General features: G+C 36.1%; 2 protein-coding genes across 3 annotated transcripts in view; one reads left to right on the top strand and one right to left on the bottom strand.

Moving 5' to 3' along the window:
- GNG5 (G protein subunit gamma 5) overlaps window positions 1-7364 on the top strand; it is a 7978-nt gene extending 614 nt beyond the window's left edge. Inside the window, exons 2-3 of the mRNA XM_024767847.1 lie at window positions 3473-3617; window positions 7150-7364. Of these exons, the coding sequence (XP_024623615.1) occupies window positions 3473-3598 (126 nt within the window). The 3' untranslated portion in view covers window positions 3599-3617; window positions 7150-7364. The remainder of the gene's footprint in view (window positions 1-3472; window positions 3618-7149) is intronic.
- A 741-nt stretch (window positions 7365-8105) lies between these two features.
- RPF1 (ribosome production factor 1 homolog) lies at window positions 8106-27072 on the bottom strand. Of its 2 annotated transcripts, XM_024767846.1 has the most exons (9): window positions 26782-27072; window positions 25907-25963; window positions 23682-23762; window positions 15635-15730; window positions 14897-15050; window positions 9970-10052; window positions 9403-9584; window positions 9103-9229; window positions 8106-8416 (listed from the first exon to the last, which is right to left on the bottom strand). In XM_024767846.1, the coding sequence occupies exons 1-9, from the start codon at window positions 27007-27009 to the stop codon at window positions 8375-8377; spliced, it is 1050 nt and encodes a 349-aa protein (XP_024623614.1). In that variant the 5' UTR covers window positions 27010-27072; the 3' UTR covers window positions 8106-8374. The 2 variants fall into 2 exon arrangements, with proteins under 2 accessions (XP_024623614.1, XP_024623613.1); XM_024767845.1 differs by lacking the exon at window positions 8106-8416 and having other exon boundaries at window positions 8441-9229; window positions 26782-27019.
- Between the last annotated feature and the right edge of the window lie 709 nt (window positions 27073-27781).

Here is a 27781-nt window from a genome sequence, read left to right on the forward strand (position 1 = left end):
AGGGAGGACGCGCTCTCGGCGGCGGCGGCGATCTCTGCGGCCAGCTTTAGAAAAGTAGCGGCGCGGGTCGGCGCTGTGGTTTGGAGGGCAGGTTAGTGTGCCCTTCCGCCCCAAGACTTTCCAAGGCGAGCTGGCCCTGGCTTGAACAGCGGCTTTCCGCATTCCGGTCCTCCTCTCGGTCTCCCTCCCTCCGTAGTGACTCCGCGGCCGTGCTCGCCAACAGCTGTTCCTCCGCGCGCAGTCCGCACCCTTCCCGGCCCTCTCGACCAGCTCTTCTGTTTTTTGTCACCCGACGGGGTTTTACCCGACTTTTGATTCAGAAGTATTTTTTCTTTGCATTTCAGAACTTTGCCAAATCCACTCCCTTTAGTAGTAGAGTCTTACTTCCAGCTCCTCTCATTCACCGAACACACACTTGAAAACGAATTCTTGCATAACTTTAAAGAAGCCTGTTTTGGAAACGTTCGCAATGTCTAAGGTTACCACTGGTGCCCTGTACAGCCTCGTACAAAGCGTGCATTTCGTATCTGTTTGGCACCATTTGCTGTGTTGTGACTTTGGGTATACCTACTGGTCCGCGCGTACCCGAAAAAGTAATTAGGGTGGACCAGTTTTATTTAAAATTTTGGCATCTGTTTAGCATTGATCTTGTCCTGGGGTATTTACTTTGGGGCAAAAGCCTTTTGTGTCTGGTGATATGACAACCTGACGTTCAAGTGCTATTTCGAGTTTCCTGATTTTTTAAATCCTGCGTGGATTGGCTTCTTTCTGGTGCGGGTCAGTTTACGTGTGAAACACTTGTAATTAAAAAAGAAACAGAGAAGAGTATAAAGCATGCACTCTGTTGAAAGAAAAAGCCAGTTTCCAAGATGATTTGATTCTGTACTCATTAGGCTAGTTTTTACTTCCCCCTGAAATGTTTTGTGGAGTAAGATGGTCTCCTATTTACCCATTTCCTTAAGTAGAAATGTCAGGGACTTAGTTTACTCAGTTGTGGTCATCTCGGGAGGGAAGGGAAATTCCCATGAGTCTTGGGGTGGGATTCTCCTCTCTTCCTGTTCTTTAAGTGTTGTAAACTCCATTGCTGTCTCGAATCCATTTCTCTGATCTCCAGATTCTTACCTCATTCCAGTGATTTATGGTTAGTCTTGGCTGGATTTAACTTTGAAATCACTATCTTATCATTCAGGCGTGTCTTTATCATAGATTGGAGTGGCCCGGGAAAGAAAAAAATGGGGGGAGGGGAAAAATGCTGGTTGAAAGCAGAAAGTGTTAAGTAGGGGTATTTAGCCCTAATCGCCAAAGAAAATGAGTTGAAGTCCTCAGGCTCACGCTTTACCAGGAAAACTCTAGCCCCTCCAATAACTCCCAGCATGATGCCTTCCTCCTATTCTTAGGAGGGTTTTCGTCGGAATCATTAAAGGCACCACAAGTGATTTGGTTTTATTTAGAAATCTGTTTGTCTGATGCCAGGGCTGTGTGTAGCAAGGAGAGGAGGCATTACACCTTGGGACATTAAATGAGCTTTTCATTAGACATGTTGCAAAATGTGGTTAGTTGGATTTCATTTTGTGCTTCTGTTTTACCCATGACTCTATGCTAGATGCTTTTGTAGTGATATTTTACTTTCGAATTACCACAGCTTTACTTTTTAAACCTTTATGTTTGAGTAGTTGATAGAAATTATCACAAATGCTTGACAGACTCTCCCACTTTTGGGTAACCATACACTTACCCAGGGCACTTTTGAAAGAGGGCGCTGATTATTATGCCAGGATTATAGGGTTTCAGCCTCCTGGATGGTGATTATTACAGTGCCATAGGGGCTAGAAGCTTGTTAGAGTTTTAAGCCTTTGTGTCCATTTTCCCACTGATTGGAATTGTCACTGATCATTTTCTCACTGATGGTCACTTGGCTGGATCTCTTGTCACTGAGATCTCAATTTAAATGTCACCTCCTCAGAGACACTTTCTCTTAGGTCCTGATCTAAAAAAAACACTTGTTTTTCTGCAGAGCACCTTGTCTCTTTTCATCTGAACTGTTAGCTCCATAACAGCAGGGATCTGGCTGTTCTTACATATTCTCAGTCCCTAAAATTATATTTGGCACATAGAGGTGATGAGAAGTTTGTGAAAGGGAGTTAAGCTGGCGCCTACCTACACTTTAGGCAGATGATTAACACATTCTTTACTGCTGGTTAATGTGAATGAATGAAACCATGTTATACAACAGTGAAAAATTATACCACCATTCCCCCACTGTAGCTACACCTTTTAGGGGAGCAGGGTACCCATTTGTTATAGTACTTGGTACCAGGAATTTATAAACTGTTTACTCACACAGTTGCTAAATAAATTCATGGAGCTCATTACCCTGGATTGGTATATAAGCCAAACATATAAATTAGATTCCAAGAAGAGTTTAGATTTATCTCATGATGATGGATCCTTTTATCAGGTTAATGTCTGGGGTACAGCTGTCGTGTGCAGAAGTTCTTTGTAGAGAGCATTTGTGATGCCCTAAGCTCCCTTTCAAAGGCTAAATATTACCCAGCCAGACTGGACACCTGTTCTCACCCTCCTTAAGGGAAGTTAAAATAATAAAATAAATGATTATCTTCTCCATCTTCTTAAACCTCAATTCAAGAGTTAGGATATTGTATGTATTTGAGGCATCCTTTAGTCATTCATGTTATATATCTAAACTATTCAGTTTATTGTTTTGGTGTCCTGTATCACACCTTACCAGAATATATACAAATAGTAGATGTTTAAGTGATACATGATATAAAGTTATTTTAACTATGAAGCCACAGAAGTTCCTAAGTCCTGTTTAAATGGCTTTGCATACATATATGAAAATTATTAAATCACATTTAAGGCATACACAGTTTCACAAAGGCAGGCTGCTTGGTAAAGTTGTTAAAATAAACTGAAGTTTGCTAATCAGCCTTTCAGTCACATGACCCTGAGCAGAAACTGTCACTGTCCAGTTTTGTAACATTAGACAGCTGATGGTACATATACCAAAACAATAAACTGAATGGTTCAGATTTTGAACATGATCTTCACTCAGAGTAGCATTTTCCCATTTCCCATACTGCTTTCAAGACAGAGTGATAGTTTACTAGCATTTTAACACTTTTTAACCTATAATATCCTGTGTACTGCTTTTAATAAAAGACAAGATGTTGAGTACCCTCAAGGTTACAGTAGAACAACCTATTTATTAATAAACTAGCAGGATGTGCTGTGCTTTACAAATAAACAGAATTGTACTGTTCATACTTATTTACATGCAGTGTTTTAAGTATAAAGGCTCAGTATATGACTGTTGAGCTTCAATTAGTATATTTCTTTTTTGAGTTAAGAGAAGTGTTTATTGGCAGGTATTTTTGAAGATTTGAGAAAAACTTCATTAAAACATTGTCACCACCTCCCACCCACTTCCCCCACCCTTTGTTATATACAGGTTTCGCAGGCAGCTGCAGATTTGAAACAATTCTGTCTGCAGAATGCTCAACATGACCCCCTGCTGACTGGAGTATCTTCAAGTACAAATCCCTTCAGACCTCAGAAAGTCTGTTCCTTTTTGTAGTAAAATGAATCTTTGCAAGGTAAGTTTCCTTAAATGAAAACAACAAAGCCCCACACAGTAGGGATAACTAGTCAGGTCTCTTTCTTTGCAGCACTTATAAGTTGAGCAAAATCATCCCATACACTTTTGTTTGGCACTTAGAGTTTCCAGTCTTTGTTTTGTGAGGATTGATGAAATTTGCTGATTCAGTAGTCATAAAGACTAATTGTTTCTATTTTACCATAAAGGATTAAGTAGAGGATTTAATAACCATAAAGAGGATACAGGAGTTACTAGAAAATTTCACTGCTGTGACAAGTCATGTTACCTTTTATAGCATTGGCCTAATGGTGTATTCTGGTGCCCCCAAATACTAGGTTAGTTTTATTTTTGTGTATCTAGCAAATATTTAGACATTGGACTACCCTGGCTGGTCCAGTGGTTAAGACTCCGTGCTTCCAATGCACAGGTTTGATCCCTGGTCTGGAAACTAAGATCCCACATGCTGTGCAGCCAAAAAAAAAAAAGAGGATAAATCAGTAAATAACAGCACATTATTAAAAAAAAAAATTAGACATTAAAAAAAAATCTGCAGTGTTCATGGTGGTGGCTTTTGAAGTACTATCAACTGATTTGGATTAATGATGATCTAATAGAACAGCATAGCAAATAATTGGGAGTTGTGAATGCAAGAGAAACTGAAGAGATAGCCGAATAAGCTGACATGGTGTTGGCATTTGGACTGGGGAACAACAGGTTTTAATTTTATTGTTGTTAGGTAAAGATAAAATGAGAGAAATGAAGTATATATGTTCATGGTGGCAGACAGTGGATTGGTTTTCAGAGGATTAAGAAACTAAATTTTGGGCTGGTTTAAAGCATACTTTTATATGTTAACGTGTAACTTACAGAACAAATGTCAGTGTATGCAAAAACATATGTCAATCCAAAAGAGATGTGACAAGAAAACATGATGTGGATAATTGAAAATGTAATCCAAGGGTACTACCTTCATAAATCCATAGGACTTTTTGTCAGAGCATTTATTCATATTGACCTACAAGAAGCAAACTTAAATAGTGCTTCAAAAAAAAAAGACTGTGTATGGCACATACCATCTACAGACATTCTGACTCCTCCACGTGCAGGAAGCTGCTTCCTAAAATACCATGTTACATAGTTGTGCCCTCCCTAATTAAACTTTGTAGACTTGGGAGTGTCCAGGAAGTTTGTATAAGTACATGTTTCCAGTAAATACAATGATTGGTTGAATTGGTTAAGATTTTCAAAACACAGGAAAAAAAAAAAACCCGCCTTTGAGTTTAAGGGAAGTAATTCTTTTTAAGTCTAGCACCTTCATATTTAACAGGTTAAAAGTCGTTTGCTCCTGGCAGTATTAATTCTTCATGGCAGTGTTGGGAAATTTCATATTTTTACGGTTCCCCTTGTATTCTCTTCACAAATTGTTTATTTTCATTTAAAATACTGTTAAGCCTGGCTTCTTAATTGGCTGTTAATAGTTTCATTTCATAGGAGTCTGCAGACAAGTGTTTAATGAGTTGCTCAAGGTTAAAATATGGTTGGGATAAAAATCTAGATTTAAAAGTAAAATAATGGCTGTTAATTCTGGCAGTATAATAAGCCCTTAGCTTTGTGGATATTATGATTTGAAACACTTTTGGCTAGGAAAAGAATATTTGGGTGTAAAAGCATTTCTTCTCAAACTTGAAAGTAGGTCTGGGATGTTATGCTGATGTTGGTTGTCCTAGGCACACTGAGTGGCATGGATGCAAAGAGTCTGTATTTAAGTCTTTATACTCATAGCTTTTAAAAATATATATATTTATATAATTTTTTTAAAAGCATAGATAATTTAGCAACAGATAGTACAAGGTATTAAAATAGAAGTTATCATGATCCACATACCTAGAAATAACCACCGTTAACAGATACTTCCTTTTAAGAGAAAAAAACAATCATTGAAAAATAGTGATCATAGTATGCACAGTTTTTTTCTACACTTGAATTTTCTTATTTCATTTAATAGTCTTTGTAAGTTCCCTGGTGGTCTAGAGGTTAGGATTTGGTGCTCTCATTTAATAGTCCTTGTAAATGTGGTTGTACTACAAGTTAAATTATACTTCATCGAATATTGAGGTTTCCAAATTTGAGGATACACTGAGGCGAAGATCTTGGTACCCATTGTATACTTTACCCATTTCTTTAAGATAAATTCCCAGAAGTAACAATAAGGAATGACATTTAAAATGTAATAACCTTGAAAACTGCCAAATTAAACTTTGCTATTCCACCTGGAGCTTAAGAGTACCTTTTTGCTGAGCCCTTGCCAAACAGATCTCAGATTCTTTGCTACTTTCTTCTGCCTATCTCATTTTTGTAATTTGCACTGATTAACTGAGGCTACACATTGTTTTTTTCACCACTGATTTTTGTGGTGAAGTAACAGAAATTTTTAACTAAGTATAAAAAAACCACTGATTTTTGTGGTGAAGTAACACATTTTTGTAATGAAGTAACAGAAATTTTTAACTAAGTATAAAAAACCAGGTGTCTACTCTTCTGAATTAAATGGTTTACCTTTTTTTTTTTTTTTTGGTTGCTCTGTGTGGCTTGTGGGATCTCAGTTCCCAGATCAGGGATTGAACCCTGGCCCTTGGCAGTGAAAGCCCCAAGTCCTAACCACTGGACTGCCAGGGTTCCCAACTTTCAAGAAATAAAAGATACTTTTCCTACCTTTCCATATAGATGACTTAACCTGAAGTTGTTATGCCCGTTTTTACTTTTTATATATATTTATTGTTTTATAGTTTTAAACCATAGGTATTATTTTTAAGGAACAACTATTACTGCATTACTTTTGAGATTTGTGTTAATCCATAGATTGTTTTGTCGTTTTAATTGCTGTATAGTATTCTGTCATGTGTATGAACCTTAGTTTATTTATCCATTGGCTTATTGAGTTGCATTTAGGCTACTTCCAGTCCTCTGCTGTTAAACCATTACTATAGTCAATATCCATGTACACATTTCTCTTTGTATATAGATTTATGTGAGTAAAGAGAAGGGATTGCATCTTGCTCTCCTCAATACTATTGCTCATTTCCTAGAGGTGTTCAGATATTTCTCAACTTCAGAGATTTTTATATTAACCTTTTTAAAAAGTCGGATCTGGAGTGTATTTTGGCAATGATATTGGCAAGTCAAACTTTAAGTCTGTTTATTTCTAAACCCTAAGTTACATATACTTGAGAGTGGTTATAAATCATAAGTTATATATATACACTTGAGAGTGGTTAAGAGAAAGTTACATTTTACACCACAGGCATTTTCTATCCTGTTTCTCATTTTTTTCCCTAGAAACCCTGTGACGTCTGTTTTTTTTTTCTTTTTTAAACAGGCTTAGTTTAATTGAAAGCATTTTATAAGCTGACATTCAGATGAATACCTTAAATGTAATGTACGATGTACTGCTATTCAGAAAAAAAGCTATTGTTCTTATGATACTTTACCCTAATTCACTGTTTTTTTTTTTGTTTGTTTTTTCATTTCAGGTTTTTAAACCACTTTTCATAAACCGGTGAATATTCAAAGGAAAGCTAAATCTGAAGCCTGTACAAAAGCCTGTCCCTATAACATGTGCCATACTATACAAACTTCTACTTTTGTCAGTCTACCTCTCTGAATATTCATGAATTTCTGTTTCACAAGGGTAATTATTTTATATACACTGGTGGCAGCATACAATAAAATACTTAGTATACAAGTTTTTGGATTAATTACTGGTATTAAATATACTATGTATAATATTAATTTGTTTTGAACACCTAAGAACAAAATGACAATTTTCCCATCATCTTTAAGGGGTTAAAAGTTTTAGTGTTTGTTCCAGCAACTCATCTCACATAACTTTATGCCATACATTTGCAAGACTGTTAGAGAATTAAAGGTAAGTTGCAAATTGGTTCTTTTAAGGTCAGGAGGAGGCTGCTAATAATACTAGTTTCTATTGATGAGTTATTTACAGGGTTAACTTTGTTTTCTAATGAACTACTTTGTGGGGTATTACCATTACACCTAGAAGTTATTTACTTCATAACACATGGCTCTCCTAGTAAGGATAGTAAAGACTAGATATATAAGAATTCCATTACAAGATGGAAGAGAAAAATTTCAGAGCCCGAGGTAATTCCTGTGGAGCACTACAGTACAATGTAATGAGGTAAAGAAGTACCAAGGAAAAGGGAACCAAAGATTAGCATCAATAATTTGCAACTTTTGCTTTTAGTCCTTGGCAAAACACTTTGCTTTAAAAATTTCTACCCTTCTTGAAAGGCTTAAGGAAATGTTAAAACAGCCTAGAAACCTCACCCCCAAATATATGTATTTTCGGGGAACAGAATTAAAACTATGAAGATCAGTCTGATAGAAAACAGTGGGCTACACAGTATTTACCAAGCACTGTACTTCTCTCCAGCCCACATGTTCCATGAAAGTACAAACAGGAATGTTAGTTTGAATGCTGATCCCAATTTCAACTATTAACAGTTACCTAAAAATAAGAGAATTAAGCTTTAGGAAACTTGAATTTATAAACTCTTACCAAAATGACCTTTTATTTGCTACATAAATAGTGAGTGGCAATTCATGGCACTTGGTACTTTATCCAGACATGACAGAAGGCTTGTGAAATCAGTAAATGCCATTTTGAAAAGGTTCTTCTTTCATAAATTCAAGATAGGCCTGTTCAGCACAATCCAATACTATCCCCTCAGTACTTTATAAATGGAATTTTCTTCTACTTGTATCCATTTCCCGGGGCTGAAAATTAGAAAAAACAACAACAACAAAAGTAAACAGTCTGTAACAGTGCTGTAGAAAAAGGACCTCTAGGTTTATCTCTGAGACAGTTTAAGTCTTTAGCTCTAATATAAAAAGTATTGGAAACTACTGCTCCAATATGTGTGTGTATAACAGATATAAAATTTTAGTCATACTTAGGTGAAATATTTCTTATTAGGTTGAAAAATTATGTGTTTTAAAGTATTAAAGTTTTCATTTATAATTTAAAATGATCTCCAAACCTCTATAAAACCTTCTATAAAATAATTTTAACTTTAATGTAACTTCTATATAACTATTATAAAATAATTTTCAAGCATGCTGCAGAATCATTATAACACAGGCTCATAAACAGACTGCTGGCCCACTCCCTAAGTTACTGATTCAGCAGGTCTGTAGCCCAACAGTCTGCCTTCGTTACAGGTTCTTAGGTGATGCTACTGGTCCCACTTTGAGAACCACTGATCTTTAGGGATATTTCAGATGAACCAGGGTTAATCTCTAGACCAGAACACTGTATCAGAGATTGATTATTGCTAGCTCCTGGGAAGAAATTCAGAAGCCTAACTTAAGGTATAAACGCCCAAAGCTTAAAGTACGTCGTTTTATTCTCATTCCATCCTTTTAAAATTATCTAAATGGCTTTTCAAAGAGTAAGCACATACCTTATGTACCCATTCATATTCTCCATATTTAGAATCAAAGGTTCCTTTCTGAAGAGATCTTAATTTTAAGGTAAAACGTGGTCCAAGTTCCTGAATTCCCACTTTCTTTTCACTCTTGAATATGTATCTTCAAAGATAAAATAGAGTTAAGGAAATTAGTGTGAATGAACCCAAACTGTTATTTCTTTAATATGACAGTTTGAAAGATAATTTCTCATCTACAATACTTGTCAGAATACATTAGAAAACAGGTTTGTGTGCAAAATGTATTTCATCATTGAAGTCCAAGGAGTTTCTCACCTGTGAAATCTGAAGAAGATATAATCCCGTTGATTGTGGAATGTGGCAACCTGCCTTCCAATGAATTGAGGATTATGGGGAAAGAGAGATGCAAACATACGTCCAACAGAATGACCCAGCCGTGTTGTAAAATTGTTTAAAATTATTTCAGGTATGTGTTCTGTGGGGTCCTTGCCTCTTCTCTAGAAAAATGATGAAAAGTCACAATAACGATCTCACTGCAATTTCAAGTTTTCGAATTTACATGACATTGAAACATTTTAGTTATCTTAATGGCTTAATCAAACCCATGAAATAAGATTTATCTAAAATTATTTAATATGCAGTGAATGCACCAAAAAGAAAGTTCTACTAAAAAGTGACATGTTTCATAGTAACGAAGGCTATTGCTTGTCTGCCATAACTCAATTATAATCTCACAAGAAAACAGTCAGTACACGAAAGTATCCCTTTAACCAGAAGAGCAAATACCATTATTAAAATCAATTAGATATATATAGGTTATAGCATTTACTGATCAAATACTGTGAGAAGACCAAGGCCAATCAAGGAATGCATAAAACTTACCTTAATTTCTTTACGCAGACGAACACTGCTCATTTTAAAATGAGCAGTTGGGCCATTTGGCAAGTGACTCAGAATTAATCCATCTGTTCACAAAGCTAAGAACACATTTAGATTACATTCTGTAATCTAAGTTTTAAACTGTTTAAATAACTAGTCCTTTGTATGCCCAAAGCCGCCTAAAATCTGTAGCTAGGTAAATAGGTGGGTGCATGTATTCCTCTGGCTTAACAGATTTTCTTACCATACCCAAAACTCAAGACACAGAAGTCAACCTAAATCTTTCAGAAAAATAGACTAACCTACAGCAGTCCTACTTTTTCTCTTCACAATATGGTAAATAGCTATAGGGTATGTTCGGCATTCAACTGAAGTAGGTGAAAAGAGCTAAAATCCACTACTATAATACTCTAAAAGGATGAGATTCTAGCATAATTGTAGCATTGCGAATGGAATATAAGTTTACCTCTATGTTCAGAGGCTTTATAACCCTTAAAAGGCACACTTTCATACATATATATGTCTTACACATTTGTTAAGGTCAGGATATGCAGTTTTGAATATCATCCTACAAGACCAGAGACAAACTCTCTTCTGGAAATCAAGGTTATTAGTGTTCTCAAGAGACATGGTCTTAATTCTTGGGATTACTGTACCACAATTTAAAATCAACCTATTAATTAAACACTTACCCTACCACAAACAGAATTAGGCTAGACACTCTAAACTACAAATGAAGTATAAGACAACTACCTACAATCAGCAGGATTAGCAGCCCAAGGGCTTTAAAAGTTTGGAATGTGGCTAAACTACACAACATACCTCAAGTCTTTGTAGCACAACTTGATTCTTTCAAATACTTAACCTTAAAAGGAGGTCAGAATTAAACTGTTTTTCTGCACACAATATGAGTTTTATAAAACAGATGTTGCCATATTTAAAAGCCATCAACATGATGAATTGGGAGACTGGGACTGACATGTATACACTGATGTGTATAAAATGGATGACTAATAAGAACCTGCTGTATAAAAAAATAAAAATTCAAGATTAAAAAAAAAGCCATCGACATTTTCCCATTCATCTACTGAAAAACTATGGTGGTTATTATCATCACCTTCCTCCTCCCATCAAATCCTATCTACTGCTTTTACCTTCCTAAATTCCTCACTTCTATAGCTTCCTCTTTACCCCAATTGTTACTGTCTTAATTGAGGTCCTTGAGATTTTCCACCCAGATTAGGAAAACAGTATTTTGCTTGGTTTGACCTCTCTCACCATTTCAAGTACATCTTCTAATACAGACTAAATCAAGTTGGATTCAGGCCTTGGTTCTACAGTTACTAAAGCTATGGGACTCGGCTGTGTCACTGTATCTGTACCATAGCTCCTCGTGTGCTATGTGAAAAACTGGATACTGTGAGAGTTTGACAGCTGTAGCTAATTTCAAACTACTCTCACCACAGACTCATCTATAGATTTAAGGCATCGTCATAGCAGTCATACTGTGGCTCCAAACTACCTTTCTAACCTGTTGTCTCCCCATATTGCTTCCAAGCTGGTAGACACTGACACAGTCTCTCACACACCACGCACACTAATCCTATCATGTGATTTTTGCTCATTGTATTTCAAATATCTACAATATTTTACTCATCCATTAAGACCCACTTCAAATGCCACCTCTCTTTACAGTCAAAATTAAGCTCTAAATAGTATCGATCTCACTGTTACTTACTACAGCACTTGTCATTTGAGTTACAGTCATGTAAAATGCCTTTCTTCCCAACAAATCTATTAACTAATTTCTGACAGATACTAGTGCCTACTACATAGCAGATTATCAGTAAATGTTTGAATTCTTTCCTTCCCTTCAAGGACTCACCAAAAGTTCAACCTCATGAGGTACAGGCAAAAGTATTTCTGTATCATTTGCACATTGAAAAAATCATAAAATCTTGAGGGGGTTAAGAGAGTCTTAGAAGTCATTAGTTTCAACCTAAATCAAGGCTTGAATCCTTTCCAGAACATTCCCACTAAATTGTGGTTTGTGTCAAAAGAAACTACAGAATCCAGACGTATCAATTCCTAAGTACCTGCATTGTACAAAAGGCTTTATGTTATTGCTAATCTCTAACCCAAACCATGTAAAATAGGAGTCATACTGATTTTAGCAATGAGGAAGAGTCTGAGAAGGGTCAGGTAGATTCAACCCAAGTTTCAGTGCTACATGGCAGTAGATCACAACTGGGGTGGGGTTACACCTGAGCCCAAACTCTTGACTGGTAATTTCCATTTAGAAATGTATAGAGGCATTTTGTTACGATTGATACAAAGGCTAGGAATGTAAAACACCCTATAAGCTGCCAAAAGCACAAAGACTTATCCTACCTCAAATTTTCATTTAGAAATAATGAATAGAGGAAGTCTCTCTCCAGAAAATGCCTTCATGCTTCCCACTGCACCACAATTAATAAAATGCCTAGTACAGGCCAGGCACTATGCCTCTGAAACATAATACATTTAATGGGATCCTTGTGGGAACCCCGAAGATAGGTATTATTTCCTACATTTAAAATATAAGGAAACTAAGAAACTTGACTAAATTCACAAAAATAGCAAGTAATGAACTCTGAATTTGATATCACATCTGCCTGACCCAAAGCCACAAGGCTACTGGTAGGATAACAAAGTTCTTTTCTAGAATAAGTCAAAAATGTATACCCCTATAAATTTCCACCATATGGCACACAGTAGCCCTTCCTACTGTCAATATATCTTTAGACAGCTGTCATGTTCCCACTTTCTTATTTCCAGGCTGGATATCTTCAATTCTTTCAACTTTTCTCCAAGTGCCATCATTAGGAGTCATGATTTGTTATTTGTGAGCCCATGTTAAGTCTCTAGGAATCACCATTTCTATTAGGTGCTTACAAATTATTCTCCCTTTAATTCTACATTTTGTGGGGGGGGGATCATGGCAAAGATTAGCCACTGTCCTTCCTCCATTTACCTGTCTCATATCTTCCTTAGAGCAACAGTCTCATTTACAAGTTTCTGCAGATATTCCTTGCCTTATCTTACAATTTCTTATCCAAGATGGACTTCCAGTCCAGCTTACCAATGTGCATTAGTCTGAAGATCATTCTATGTGATCAAGTAAATCAAGAGATTTGTTTTCCTAGTGTCTTTCACTGATACTCTGACATCAGCTGCATTACTAGATGTTAATCAGAAAAGAAAATGAAACATCTTTGAAATTATAAAAATTAACATCCAGGCAGGATTATACTTATAAAACTTCCAATCATGAGGACTTTTAGAAACTGCTGCATGATTCTGTATCCAAAAATTAAGTCTTGGGTAATTTTCCCTCAGTATCTGTGGGGGACTGGTTCTGGGACCCACCATGGAGGGCAGATCCAAAGATGTTCAAGCCCCTTATATAAATTGGCATAGTAGAGTAAGCCCTCCAACTTTCAATACGGTTGGTTGAATCCGCAGATGCAGAACCCGTGGACAGGGAGGGCAGGCTGTATATATATATATATGTTATATGAATAGGAGTAAGCAGTTTCACATTTGGATTACTTAAGTAGCCTAATTATTTCCTTAAATCAGGTCTGTGTACTGATGGTACCTTAATTACCTGACGGTTAACTTACCCTCTAGGGTGTCCAATATGGTAAACAGAAAAATATTAATACATTTTGGGTAAAAAGACAACACAGTATTATAAAGTAAAGAGAATATAGGCTTTCTAAAGGCAAAAGATGGATAGAATGTTTATTGAATTGATAAATGCTTGCTTCTTAGCAAAGAGTTACTAGCAGGCTTGCTAGTAATGAAATGATGATGGGTTTTTGACTGCCAAAAATAGAGGAACGCAGACCTTGCCACCTTATGTTGGGAGGGTAGTTTTAAAAAGGCAACAACTACCTTAAAACAAACCTCTTCTGGAATAGTTAAGTATTCAAGAGATTTTTGTTACTTTGTTACAGTAACTCACGATCTGGCCAAATTATAAAATGACCAACAATATACCACAATACAAAGCTAGTTTTAGTCTTAAAAGTCTCTGAAAAGCAACCTGTACAAGTGGGTAAAATCTTTAACTTACACTGAAAACAATAAAAGCCATAAAAATTATTTAGATGAAAAAAAAACAGCTTGTAAACCATTATTTTTTAAAAAGTGTTCATTGATTTAAGAAAAAAAATGTTAACCTGGCAGCAGAGAAGTACTGTCCCTATTGTTTATAAGTCCTTAATAATCTTGTTTTAATAATTTTGACTCATTCAACTGGCCATCTTTAAAGTTACTGACTTCACAGGCCACCATGAGATGAGTAAGTAAAACAACAGCAATGACAAAAAATCTAGGCATCCTTTATATGATCTCTTACCTCACAACAGGAAGAAACACCTAGGGTTTAGGGAACACATTCACCTCAGATCTGTGATTCATGGTAAAAGGATAGATTATTCTTGGCATCTGATATACTAGTTAATACATAATATGGGCCCAAATACCTACTTCAAAAATGTAATCTTGTGATACCACCTCTGGCACCATAAAATCTAGTCATATCAAATGACAGTTGCAGATCCCCAACTGGGTCAGCACCTTCACGCCTCTATCTTTCCAAATGGTTATTTCTGCAGTGGGTACTCTTCCTCTTCCTTACCTCATTCACCCATATCCACCTAGACGGGGTTTAAGCACTTTTTTCTATCAAGTACTTCCTCCCTGATATCCCCAGGGCAGATTTTACCAGAGTTTGCACTGTATCCTGTATTCCTCTCTTAATTGTACTATCCACACTATATTTTTGTTTGTTTACATGTTTCTTTTCTCCTACTAGATTATGAATTCCCTGAAGCTGTCTCTTGTTTAGACAGGAGAACTTCCGTAAAAAAACAAAGGATACTTGGTATTTTACGATCTTCATTAATAACAATGAGGTCTGTGAAATCTCTTGAGATGCACTGTGGAATAATTTTTTTCAGAGCCAGTCCTCTTCTGTAATAAACATGTGAGTTTGGTATAACTGTGGAGAGCTGTTCACAGAGTCGTACTGTTCTCTATAAAACAAAATAACAAAAATCCTCAAAAGTGAAAAAGAATACAAATCTGTGTAGCACATATTTATAAGCAAAGAAGTAATTATTATAAGATAGTGTTATTAAAAGAGAGCAAGGCTAGGGAAAGAGTGAAACCTAAACAATGTTTCATCCATCAAAGGCTGATCAACCTAAAGCAGTGGTTCTCAACGAGGGACAATTTTGCCATCAAGGGATGTTTGGCAACATCTGGAAGCATTTCTGGTGGTTATGACTGGTGGTAGTGTGGGGTTTGGCTGCTACGGATATCTAGTGCATAGAGCTCAGAGATGCTGCTAAACATCCTATAATGAACAGGACAATCTGCATAATAAAAAATTATCCAGCCTAAAATACTAACAGTGCTGAGGCTGGGAAAGCCTATCCTGAAGAATCATGCTTAGTGAACCTATATCACATCAGCATTACATTTTATTTAGCTTATTTACAGGCATAATCTAAGGCAATTACTAATAATTTAACTCTTCTGAACAGAGTTCTTTTAAATAATCTAAGTAATGTAAGAAAATTAAGAATTCAAGAGCTATACTAATTGATATGTTTACCCCATGAGGTCTATCTGATGTAGTGATGAGAATCTTGGGAGAAGTTTGTCTGTTGAAGTAAGAAGCAAATTCATCCGTAGCTTCATCATAAGCAACCTGAAAACAGAAAAAGAGATAATTTTACATCAAACATTCTACTGGGCCAGCATTTTAAAAATAGTTACAGTAGGGATTCTATAACACTGACTACCTAGCTGACTGGTGATTTTTTAAAGAGGGCCCAGGAGGGACTTAGGTTAATGGCAACATGAAGAGGTTGGGTAATTTTCTATTTGAAGAATACTAATATAAAACTGGAAAAAAACTGTCAAAAACAATTTCAAGACACACACTGAGATGCGTTTATTCTTGAAAAATGGATACATCTGTGGGCAAGAACATCAAGAATCTTGCCTAGAGCTATTCCATTTCCTCTGTCAACCTGATTGGTGAAAACAGTAACTTTACCAACTTCAGGACTGATAGTAGGCGAGAACCAGCAATCCTGAATCCAGAGGTGGTGGACCAGATTCAAGGAGGGGCAGGTGTGAAGATGCTATCTTTGCCAATCCAAGGTTACAGGCCTAGTTCAGGGTAGATGTGGACCAGCCAAAAATTTAATGAGAGCTCTGGAAGTAAAAATCATAGAGGGACTGACATAATCTCTCCCAAAATTCCTGACTGACAGCTAAACTACACGAGAGAGACCTGAGAATCCAGTGCACCTGAAAGGCAAGGGAGACTTGAGAAATGGCTGCAACTCTGAATGCATTCCTCAATCCACACACAGCTCAGCTGGCAGAGGGTATGTATGTCTTAGGGGTTCATGGTGTCGCACCACAACCTCTACCCAAATCACTGGCTGACCATTAAGCCACACAAACACTGGGACAGTCCCTAGGGAGGCATGTTAAAAATAACAAACTGAGTAGTAACATAATGCTACTGTCAGACAGATTCCAGTTTAAGTCCAGACAAGTTACTAAAACAAAAAGAATCAATAACCCTTAAAAAAATAAAACAATCCAGAGTTATTGCAATGTTTTCTAAAATGTCCAATTTTCAACCAAAATATCAGATATACAAAGAAACAGAAAAGTATGACTTATAATCAGGAAAAGAGAAGTCAATAAAAACTGAGTGGGCCCAGATGTTGAATTTAGTGAAAATTTCAAAGCAGCTATAACAGATATATTCAAGGAATTAAGGAAAAATACAGGCTTAATAGCAGATCTAAGACACAGAATAATCAATAAACTTGAAAATAGATTAATAAGTATCCAATCCGAAGAATGGAGAACACAATCATAGCAAAAGGAGCAAAGCTGCAGAAACTTTTAGAACACTCTTAACCATTTCAACAGTGTGTGTGAAAAGGAAGTCCCCGAAGGAGAGAAGAGGGCAGAAAAAAATTTTCAAAGAAATAAAGGATGAAAAACTCTAACTTAAGGTCCAAACTCAGAAAACCTTAAGTAGAATAAAAAGAAAGAACAACACCTAAACATATCAGTGTCAAACTGGTAAAAGCCAAAAAACAGAAAATTTTGAAAGAAGAAAAAAATAAATCATGTACATGGGAACAATGATTATTAATGGCTGCTTTCTCAAGAGAAATAATGAAGGTCAAAATGCAATGGAACAAGTTCAAAGTACCAGAAGAAAAAAAAAGTCAACCAAGGATTCTATATCCCACAAAATTCTTTCAAAAATGAAGGCAAAATAAGCACACTTTCAGATAAACAAAAGCTGAGATAATTAGCTATCAGACCTGCTATAAAAACAAAGGCTTAACAAAGTCCTAGAAGCTGAAAGAGAATGATACCAGATGGTAACTCTGATCCAGAAACAGGAAAGAAGAGCATTGTAAATAGGTAACAATGAAGGTAAACATAAAAGACTTTGTGGGTGTGTTGTGTGTGTATGCTCTTAATTTCTTTAAAAAAAAACCAGGATGTTTAAAGCAGTAATTACAACACTGGGTTTATAACATAGACAGATGTAATATATAACAATGTGTGCTGACAATAATAGCATGATTAAGAGTGGAGGGTCATGAAGCTATACTGGTGCAAACTTGCTGTATTTTACCAGAATCGTGTCAGTATTTATTTGAAGTAGATTGTGATAAATCATTCTTCAGAATAGATCTTATTTATGCTAGGACATAAATGCTAAGACATTTCTTTAATTGAAAAGGACTGAAATCAAACAAAATATGTCCCAAACCACAATAAAATTGAATTAGAAATCAACAGCAGAAAGGAATCTGGGAAATCCTCAAATATTTGGAAATTAAACAGGACACTTCTTGAAAATCATAAGCCAAAGAAGAAATCACAAGAGAAATTAGAAAATATCTTGAACAGAATGAAAATGAAAACACAACAAGCATACCAAAATGTATGGGATGTGGCTAAAGCAGTGCTTAGGGGAAAACCAGAGCTTTATATGCTTATACTAGGAAAGAAGTATAAAATCAATAATCTAAGCTTCCATCTTAGGAAGCTAGAAAAAGAAGAGCAAATGGAAGAGCTTTCATTTGCTCTTCCTGGTAAGCAGAAGGAAAGAAATAACAAGGATCAGGGGAAAACTAATGAAATAAAAAAATATAGCAAACAAGAAGAAATCATCTTTCATTAAAAGAGGTACTCAGATTTAAACAATAATGAAAGAAATGCATCTTAAAACTTGGGGGCTATAGCAAAAGTGAATTTTATGACCTTAGTTGCTCATAATAAAAAAGATGAAAATAAGCTAATCAAAAAAATAAAAACAATAAACTCATAGTGTAAAAGAAATAAAGGTATGAGGAGATATAAATGAATTAGAAAACAAAGATTCAATAGAGAAGATTAAAGAAAACAATAGTTTGAAAAGAAAAACAAAACAGATACACCTCTGGTGAAAAGCCCAAATAAATAAAATTAGGAATGAAAATAGGACATTACTGTAGTCTCACTCATGAACACACATGTACGTGTTCTAAACAAAGTATTAAAAAACCAAAACAATATGTTAAGAAGATAAAACATCTTTTTTTTAAAACATCTTTATTGGAGTATAATTGCTTCACAATGGTGTGTTAGTTTCTGCTTTATAACAAAGTGAATCAGTTATACATATACATATGTTCCCATATCTCTTCCCTCTTGTGTCTCCCTCCTTCCCACCCTCCCTATCCCACCCCTCTAGGTGGTCACAAAGCACCGAGCTGATCTCCCTGTGCTATGCGGCTGCTTCCCACTAGCTATCTATTTTATGTTTGGTTGTGTATACATGTCCATGCCACTCTCTCACTTTGTCCCAGCTTACCCTTCCCCCTCCCCGTATCCTCAAGTCCATTCTCTAGTAGGCCTGTGTCATCTTAACTAAATTGTATTTATCCCATGAATACAAGAGGTTTAAGATTAGAAAATCTATTTCGTTTACTACATTAGTGCAATAAAGGAGAAAACTGCACATTCATCTCAATATCTGCAGAAAAAGTGCATAAATTATCTTAATATTTGCAGGAAAAGCATCTAACTTTCTATATTCATTCATTAAACAAAAAATCCAGCAAAAAAAAATGGAATTTCCATAACTCATAAGGAGAATCTACCATTAATGACACAAATATTAATAATGATACACGAAGTATTCTCTTTAAAATCAGTAACATGGCACAGATGCTAATATTGCTTTTTCAATTTATTTGACATGCTGGAGGTTCTAAGTAAGAACGAAAGAAACTGTTAATGGATTGAAAGTAATTAACAAAAACTTATTTGCAGAAAGGATTAAACATGAAATGAAAACAACATTCAGACAAATTATTAGAAATGAATTTAGGTGAACTACTGGTTAGAAGATCATGATCCAAAAATCAATTGCAGGGAATTCCCTGGGCACAGTGGTTAAGAATCCGCCTGCCAATGCAGGGGACATAGGTTCGATTCCTGGTCCAGGAAGATCCCGCATGCTGTGGAGCAACTAACTCGTGCTCCACAACTACTGAACCTGCACTCTGGAGCCTGCAAGCCACAACTACTGAGCCTGCGTGCCACAACTACTGAAGCCTGCAGGCCTAGAACCTGTGCTCCGCAGAAAGAGAAGCCACCGCGATGAGAAGCCAGTGCACCACAACGAAGAGTAGCCTCCGCTTGCAGCAACTAGAGAAAGCCCATACGCAGCAACGAAGGCCCAACGGAGCCAAATATAGATAGATAGATATTTTTTTAAATGTATTAAAAAAATCAACTGCATTTTTGTAAATCAGCAATTTAAACAGTTTTCAAAGAGATGTGCTTTACACTAATAAGAAAAAATGTAAGATACCCAGGAATAGCTCTAACAAGATTCATGTGTACAACTTGTATTAAGAAAACAATGAAATTCACTGAAATACATTTTCAGTATTTAAATAAGACCTAATTAAGCAATATATATATATCCTCAAACTGATCTGATTTAGTACAATTTATAGTTTTATATGGAAGACCAAAGGTCCAGGAAGAGAACAGTCCTGAACAGAGGGATTTGAGGATGGTAATGGGGAGGGGCATCTTGCCCTAACAGGTATCAAAACTTATCATGAAGCTAAATAATTAAGAAAGTAAAGAACTGATCCAGCAACAAACTACCAAAAAAATAGCCCAGAAAAAGACTAAGCATATACGGATACCTAATATATGACACAGCATTACAATTTACTATGGGAAAAGGTTGTACTGCTCCAAAAATGGTGCTGGGGAAACTGGTTACGTATGGGGGGAAGGAGGGAGCAGTGGAAGAGAGAAACTGGTTTCCTTTCTCACACCAAACAGAGAAATTCATTCCTGATAATTAAGTACATAAATGTGAAAAGTAGCTCTCCAGTTCTTTTAGGAAAAAAAGTATGATATCATATGATTACAGGATAGAGACAGATTTCTTAAACATGACAAAAACAGCATCCACTACAAAAACAAAAAAATTAAACCCAACTATATTACGGACTTTTGTTCATCAGAAGACACCAGAGAAGAAAGTAAAAAGAGAACCCACAAATTGGAAGATACTTGTAATACATGTAAAGGATTAGTAGAAATTAGAGAAATTCTACAAATCAGTAAAATACACTACAGGATAGAAAATAGGGCAAAAGACATGAGCTGGCATATCTCTACCAAAACCACAGTACATGCACAAAAAGATGCTCAACCACTTTAGGAATCAGGGAAGTGCAAACTCAAGCCACAATGAGATAGCCCTTTATCACTAACCTGAATATACCAAGCAATGGACAGAACGTGGATGACCAGGAATATTGCTCTTACACCATGGGAGTGCAAAATGATACAACCACTACTTTGGAAAACATTTTGGCACTTTCATGTAAAGTTGAACATTTATACATCCCATGACCTAACAAATTCTCCCTTATGTAAATATTTAGGGAAACTTTTACATTACATGTTTTTGATCCCCAATTTATCTCCAGCCAAGGAGATAAATTGTTCCATACCTTGTCAATGATAATTCCATCATTCTATCCTTCTAATTGCTCAGGCTAAAATACCTTGTCAATGATAATCCCATCATTCTATCCTTCTAAATGCTCAGGCTAAAAACCTCAATGCCATCTTTGAATCCTCTTTCTCTAACACCTCATATCAAGAAATTCTTAGTGGCTCTAATATCAAAATACACCAAGGCCAAAAACTCAAACCTCAGAATCAGACTGATTCTCAACATTCACTGTAATCACTGTGGTCCCAATCATCATCATCATCACCACCACCACCATCATTATCATCATCTCTTTCCTGGATTAGCTTCCTAACTAGCCTGTTTACCTCTCTGACTGCTATCTCAGTAAAGCAACCAATTACTTAAAAAAATTAAATACAATCACATCATTCCCCTGTTCAAAACCATCCAATGGCTCCTCATTTCACTAAGTATAAAAGCCAAAGTCCTCACAATGGCCAGCAAAGTCACTGATCTGGCCTCTTCCCTTCCCCGTATTTTCCTGGCACCTCTTCTACCACCCTCTCTCTTGCTCACTTAATTTCAGCATACTGGCTTCCTTATTGATTCTCAAAAATAAACTAAGCATGTTCCTGCCTTAGAGCTTTTGCACTGGCCATGTCCCCTTATCCTGGATTACTTTCTGCCCAAAGATGGCTGATTTCTTCACATCCTTCAAGTCTTTGCTAAAAGGTCATCTCCTCAATGAAGCCTACCCTAACCATTGTATAAAACTTGCAACCCTAACCAACAGAAAAATGGGCAAGAGACATGAACAAACAATTGATTAGAAAGAAAGGAAGAAAACATGAAAAGATGTCCAACCTCATTCATAACAAAAGAACAGCAAATTAAAACTACATGGAAATACAATTTCTCACCTATCAGACTGGAAAAAATTATTTGTAATTGCAAAATCTTGAGTGAGAGTTGAAAGAGTAACATATATTTATTTATATAATCTCAAAGTATCTCCCTCCCAAAATATTTATTAGATTCAAAGGGGAAAATAGTACTTATAGTGGAGAAACCTGACAGACACCACTTTAATCATGTGATGAAAGTTAATATAACCAGTAATGGGAAAATCAACAATATGTGACTCCTGCTAAGAGCACTGAAAAGAACATAACGTCACAACTGTGGTACTCCTGTCAAAAGTACATAAGCTGAACATAATCATGAGCAAACATCAAACTCATATTAAGTGGCATTCTACAAGTATACCTGGTCTGTACTCTTCAAAAATGTCAATGTCATTAAAAGCAAATTCTGCAGAACTGTTCCAAACTAAAGGAGGTTAGAGTCATTGTAATGGAATGAAATGCAAGAACTGGGATTTTTCTTTTATGAAAAATGACATCATTGTGACATCTGAGTAAGCTGTACAGATCAGATAATAATGTATATCAATGTTAATTGTCTAATTTTGGAAACTGTACACTGTGCTTATTAAAGAAAAAGTTTATAGGTAAAACACACTAAGCATGTATGAGTAAAGGGGCTTATATCTGCCACTTACTCTCAAGCATTTCAGAGAGAACATAAATGAAAATGAAGTGTGATACAATTTAACATTTAGGAAATCCAGGTGAAGTGTATACATGAATTCTTATTTTTCTATTAAGTCTGAAATTATGTCACAATAAATAAAATGCAGGCGCACACACACACAGATACTCTCTCTCATGCACCCTCCCTTTTTGTAAAATTGCAAACTCGCTCTACACCAAGTTGTCCTGAATCTCCTTTACCCTATTTAATTTTAGTAACCTACCATCTGCTAACCTATGGTAATTTATTTTATTATGTTCATTGTTTGTCTCTCTTCCTAGAAAGTAAGCTCTGGGTGGGCAGAAATTTTGTGTGTATATGTGTATTTTGTGCACTGATGAATCCCATGTCCCTAAAACAGATCTCCATACATAGCAGGTAATCAAAAAGCATTTGCTGGAAAACTGACTGACAAACTGAATGAATGAATGGCTATACCAGGAAATATGTGAAAGAATGTTGGTAACAGCATTGTTTGAAAGCAAATAAATATAACAAAAACAAGTTTCCTGTACACAAATCAAAGAATACATATATATACAAAGTTTTAAAACCTTGATTCTCTCACTGTACTGTTGCAAACTATTTAAAGGGAAAATGTGAAAAGTGGAAGGTTATCTTGAAACCAAGAGTTTTATGAGGACACAAAAATACCATCAAATGTTATCCTTAGGTGTCAAAATGTATAACAAATACTACAAAAATCTATAGTATGAGGAATGCTTTTCAAATGACATTAAAAAACACTGGAACTATTATAGAGATTAAATGACAAATAAGTTTACCTAGGCATCAAATACAATACCTTTCTAGGAAATAAATAATTACTCCCTTTTTCTACAGCATAGTTGGGAAACTCAATTATGAAATAATCTACAATAAATAATGATAATATGCCAACATTACAGTTGAATCAGTCCATTATACATCTTTACCAGTTAGTACTTTAATTTAAACATTGACATACGAATAGACAATTTATCAAGTGTGGTCATCCAAATTCATTTAAGACTTCTAACATTACCTCTTCATCATTAGGGTCTACTGTGGTTTCATCATATACTCGCTGGTTGTCAATGGTCTTCGGTATAGGCTTTGGTGGAGCCTAAATAAAAGAAAAAGGGTTAAGTCTTAGGAGCATTTTACATTAATAATTTTGCATTATGATTGGGGAAGAATAACAGAAATCTGCAAATAATACAAAAACTCAATCTGTTCCTCATTTCAACCCACTGCTACATCAATCCTAATAACAATATTGAGTAAGAGGCTTTTTAATTCTCTGAGCAGACACATGCACATACTGGAAGAACTGCTGACACTAAATAAAATGGCTTAAAACCAGGCAGAAGTAGCAGAGAGAAGAAACTGGAATCAAAATAATTATTCATGAAGAAGAAAAATATCAAATGGGAAAAAATTACAAAGGTACATATATATGTAGCTTTGTTTCAATACTTTCAGAAAGCTATTCAGAAATATATAAGAAAAGCTATAAATCTGTTTCCATCTACTGAACTAGTAATTCTAGTTTGGGGGATTTATGGTAAGGAATGAAAAGAGGGAGCAATTTATACAAAGAAATATGTATTATCACTATGGTTAGTGGAAATGAACAGCAAATAGGGCAGATGTCCAACAACAGGATAATGACTACAGCATTTCCAGCATAATGGAATACCATGAGAATCAGCAATCATGCACAATATTGTTTGCTTAGACCAAAATATTGTGTAAATGAAATTTTAAGGAGCAAGAACACAGAACTGTAACCATATACTGACTAAAACTAATCCAAAATATATGTACACTAACAGAGATGAATATGAACTGACAAACTAGGATTTTTTTATTATTCTATGAAATGAATATTAAATTTGAAGTAATTTTTTTAAAAGAGGCAGTTCTAGGAAGTCATCTTTCAATCCAAAAACAAGAAAGGTGATATTTTCAAATGGTGATCAGCATATTAATTTGCTATAACTGACTGATTATTGAGAGTTTAAAAAAGACTAACATTGCTTCATAGGATTTCACAGGTCAAAACAGTCTAATATTGGCAACTTCCTGTGATTTAACCTAATACTATAAATAGAATTCATGAAGAAGAAGCATTTAGTTTGTGTTTGTGTGTGTGTGTGTGTGTGTGTGTGTATATATATGTATATATATATATATATATATATAATCTATTATTTTTCACTTTCTCAAAAATGCTTATCATTTCTTGGTCCCTCATCTTAAGAGATGGGAGGGGGGAAAAGTGGAACATTTTTAAAATTTTGCAAGTATAAATTGTAACCTAGAACTAACTATAAATAAAATGAAACTAAAATGAAAATAACTTAGCTGTGCAATAATGCAGAAGTATTTAGTAGTTCTTTTAAAATTTTTCAATAGAAAGATTTCACTTTTTGTTAATATCACAAAAATAGCCAAATCCTTTCTTGATGCATTATCTCTTCTCTCTTCTTTGCCATAATCCACTCAGGTATCTCACCTTCCTCCCACACCCCATTCTCACTCTTCGCAGGTTCCTAACCTCAGAGTCAGCTCTCATTCTTACATGCCCCAACCCTACAACAGAAGAGGCTGTGCCCAGCCATTCCCCAGCCTTGCATAACAAAGTGCATCAAGTCAGAAGAGCTCCAGTTACAGGCCTAAACCGGGGATCTTCCCCATTCCCAGTCAGGGAGATGTGTCTCTGCCTCTCAAACACATAAAGTTAAGTAAAGTAAGCAAGTTGAAGTAGACACACCATTTTGAAATTTTGAAAACATGCACAACACCACTACTGGGTTTACTGTTTAGGGACACAAACATAGTAAAGGTAATAAAGGAAGTGCATGGGAACAATAAAGAGCAATTTCATGAGTGCTTATCTTTTTTTTTTTTTTTTGGCCATGCTACATGTCAAGAGGGATCTAAGTTTGAAACTGGTGCCCCCTGCAGTGGAAGCGCGGTGTCTTAACCCTCTTAACCACTGGACCACCAGGGAAGTCCCAATGAGTGTTTCTCTGGAGGGGAAAGCAATCAGAAAAAAGTATACAAGAACTTGAACACTATCTACTAATGCATAATTTCTTAAGCTGAGTAAAGGATAGAAAGGGGTATGCTGCCTTATTTTTATATCATTTTATATATCCAAAATATTTCATAATAAATTTTAAAAGAAAATGATTCAATGTAAGTATCAGGGAGCACTCCTTAATACCAGACAGAAAGCAGAGGACTAAAAGTTTCATTTACCTTATCACCAAGAGCCTCTCTCTCTTTTTTAAGTTTTTTCTTAGCTGCCAACTTTTCCTAAAGGATTTGAAAAAGAAAAGAACAATATTGAGAAACCACCAGTTATATCACAAACACATACTGAAGTTACAAATTACTAATGCTATGAATATTTAAACTGAGCAATCTTAGAAATGTATTAAAAGAAACATCCTGACTTATATTTTCGTAGCTGTTATTGTAAACCAAATGAGCTAGCCAATCAATAAGATTTCTCAAAGATTCTGCTCCTTCAAAACACTAATCTAAATTGACAAGTTTAAATGTTTAAAATTTCACTAGCTTTATCTTTTACTATAAAACCTCAAATTAAGTGAAAGTGCAAAATGTACATCTAAACAAGTTAAATAGTTTTTGTTGTTTTGTTTTGCATTCCTTTGCAAGTTGCATCCTAAAGAAAACCGTGGCTATGCTGGTTGCTTGTCTTGAAAAGTACTAAAAATAAACGGTAATGAGAGAGGAGTTTTCAGGTTGTTTCCAATAAAACCATCACTAGTTACTCAAATATTTTATAAACAAAACATGCTTTTAAAATGATCAAGAACCGGCAAGATGTACCGTAAATCTGTAACTTCTGTCGACTTCTGAACAGAATGCTTGACACACAATATAAAATAGGTTTGTTTTTTTTTCCCGCAGCGCCTGTTGACCCTCAATCCATCAGATCTCGGATTAGAAATTATAGTCCCAATAAGTCTTCTAGGACACCCTTCCCCCATACGTGCACACCAGAATGGATTAGATGCCCCGTCTACATCCCCTCCATCCCCCAACTTCCACCCCAGGGGAGCGAAAGGGACATCGCGCACGCGCTCTGGCGCCTCCGCGCCTCATACCTTCCGCTGCTGCTGTTTCCACCGCGTGAACATTAAGTGTCGCCGCTGTTTGTTCTTAATCTCCGAAACGCTGAAGCCTGGAGGAAAGGCAGCCGCCTTCGAGGGTTGGACCCTACTTTCCGTCGTCCCATCCTCAGCGACTGCAGCCTCCTGAGGTTCTTCAGTAGCAGCTTTGCGTTTCAAGCCTTTGTTTCCGCTGCCGCCGCTCTTTGCCCCGGCCTTCGCCATGGTATTTTTGCTCCTTGTGGTCTGTACGGAAACGGAAGTAGCTTTCTCCTCCGACCCCCGTCCTTAAGCTATTACTTCCGGGGTCGGAAAGTTCTTAAAGGAAAATGTATAGTTTTGTGAGTTCTAGCGGTTTAAGAAGGTGCTGAAATTTAGGCTTAAGGAGAGTTTAGGGAGCTTGCCCAGCAGTGTGAACAATGAAATGATGAGTTGGTGGAATCCGTTATTGAGCGTTTTCCGTGTGCCGACCCCCTAAAACCTAAGAACAAAACAATCTTTGAAGTATAGAGAGTTTACATTCTACTAGAGACAAAAATGAGCTCCAAAATAATTAGTGTGGTAAGCTATTAATATTAAGTAGTGCACGGTGTGGAAAGACTAGAACAGGATAAAAGAAAATGAGGGGATAGAGGGGCAGATTACAACTCTTAAATAGGATTCTCAGAGTGGGCTTCATTATTGAGCAGAGATTTGAAGGAGGTAATGGGGCATACTATGCAGTTAACTGGGGGAAGATCTGTTAATCTGAGGAAAGCTGTCCAGGCAAAGGATACTTACAGCTCCAAGGCTCCTAGTCAGTAGCAAGCCTAGCTTGTTAAGGAAACACCACAGAAGCCAGGAGTCAAATGAGAAAGGAGGAGAGTAAGTGCTGGTGGGGGTGGGGTGGGGGTTAGGGTGCCAGATTGTGTAGGGTTTTGTAAGGACTTTGGCTCTTATGTGACGTGAAGATTTCTTGGAGGATTTTGAGAAAAGGAATGGCGTGACCTGACACATT

Source organism: Neophocaena asiaeorientalis, unplaced genomic scaffold (genome assembly GCF_003031525.2).
Source record: "Neophocaena asiaeorientalis asiaeorientalis breed wild unplaced genomic scaffold, Neophocaena_asiaeorientalis_V1.1 scaffold546, whole genome shotgun sequence".
Lineage (NCBI taxonomy): Eukaryota > Metazoa > Chordata > Mammalia > Artiodactyla > Phocoenidae > Neophocaena > Neophocaena asiaeorientalis.

Coding starts and splice junctions, on each gene's coding strand:
- RPF1 (XM_024767845.1), bottom strand. CDS start 27,009: ATGGCGAAGGCCGGGGCAAAGAGCGGCGGCAGCGGAAACAAAGGCTTG. Junction 10,053..14,896: donor TGAAGATCGTAAAATACCAA/GTATCCTTTGTT, acceptor CTTTGTGAACAG/ATGGATTAATTCTGAGTCAC. Junction 9,230..9,402: donor ATCTTCTTCAGATTTCACAG/GTGAGAAACTCC, acceptor TTATCTTTGAAG/ATACATATTCAAGAGTGAAA.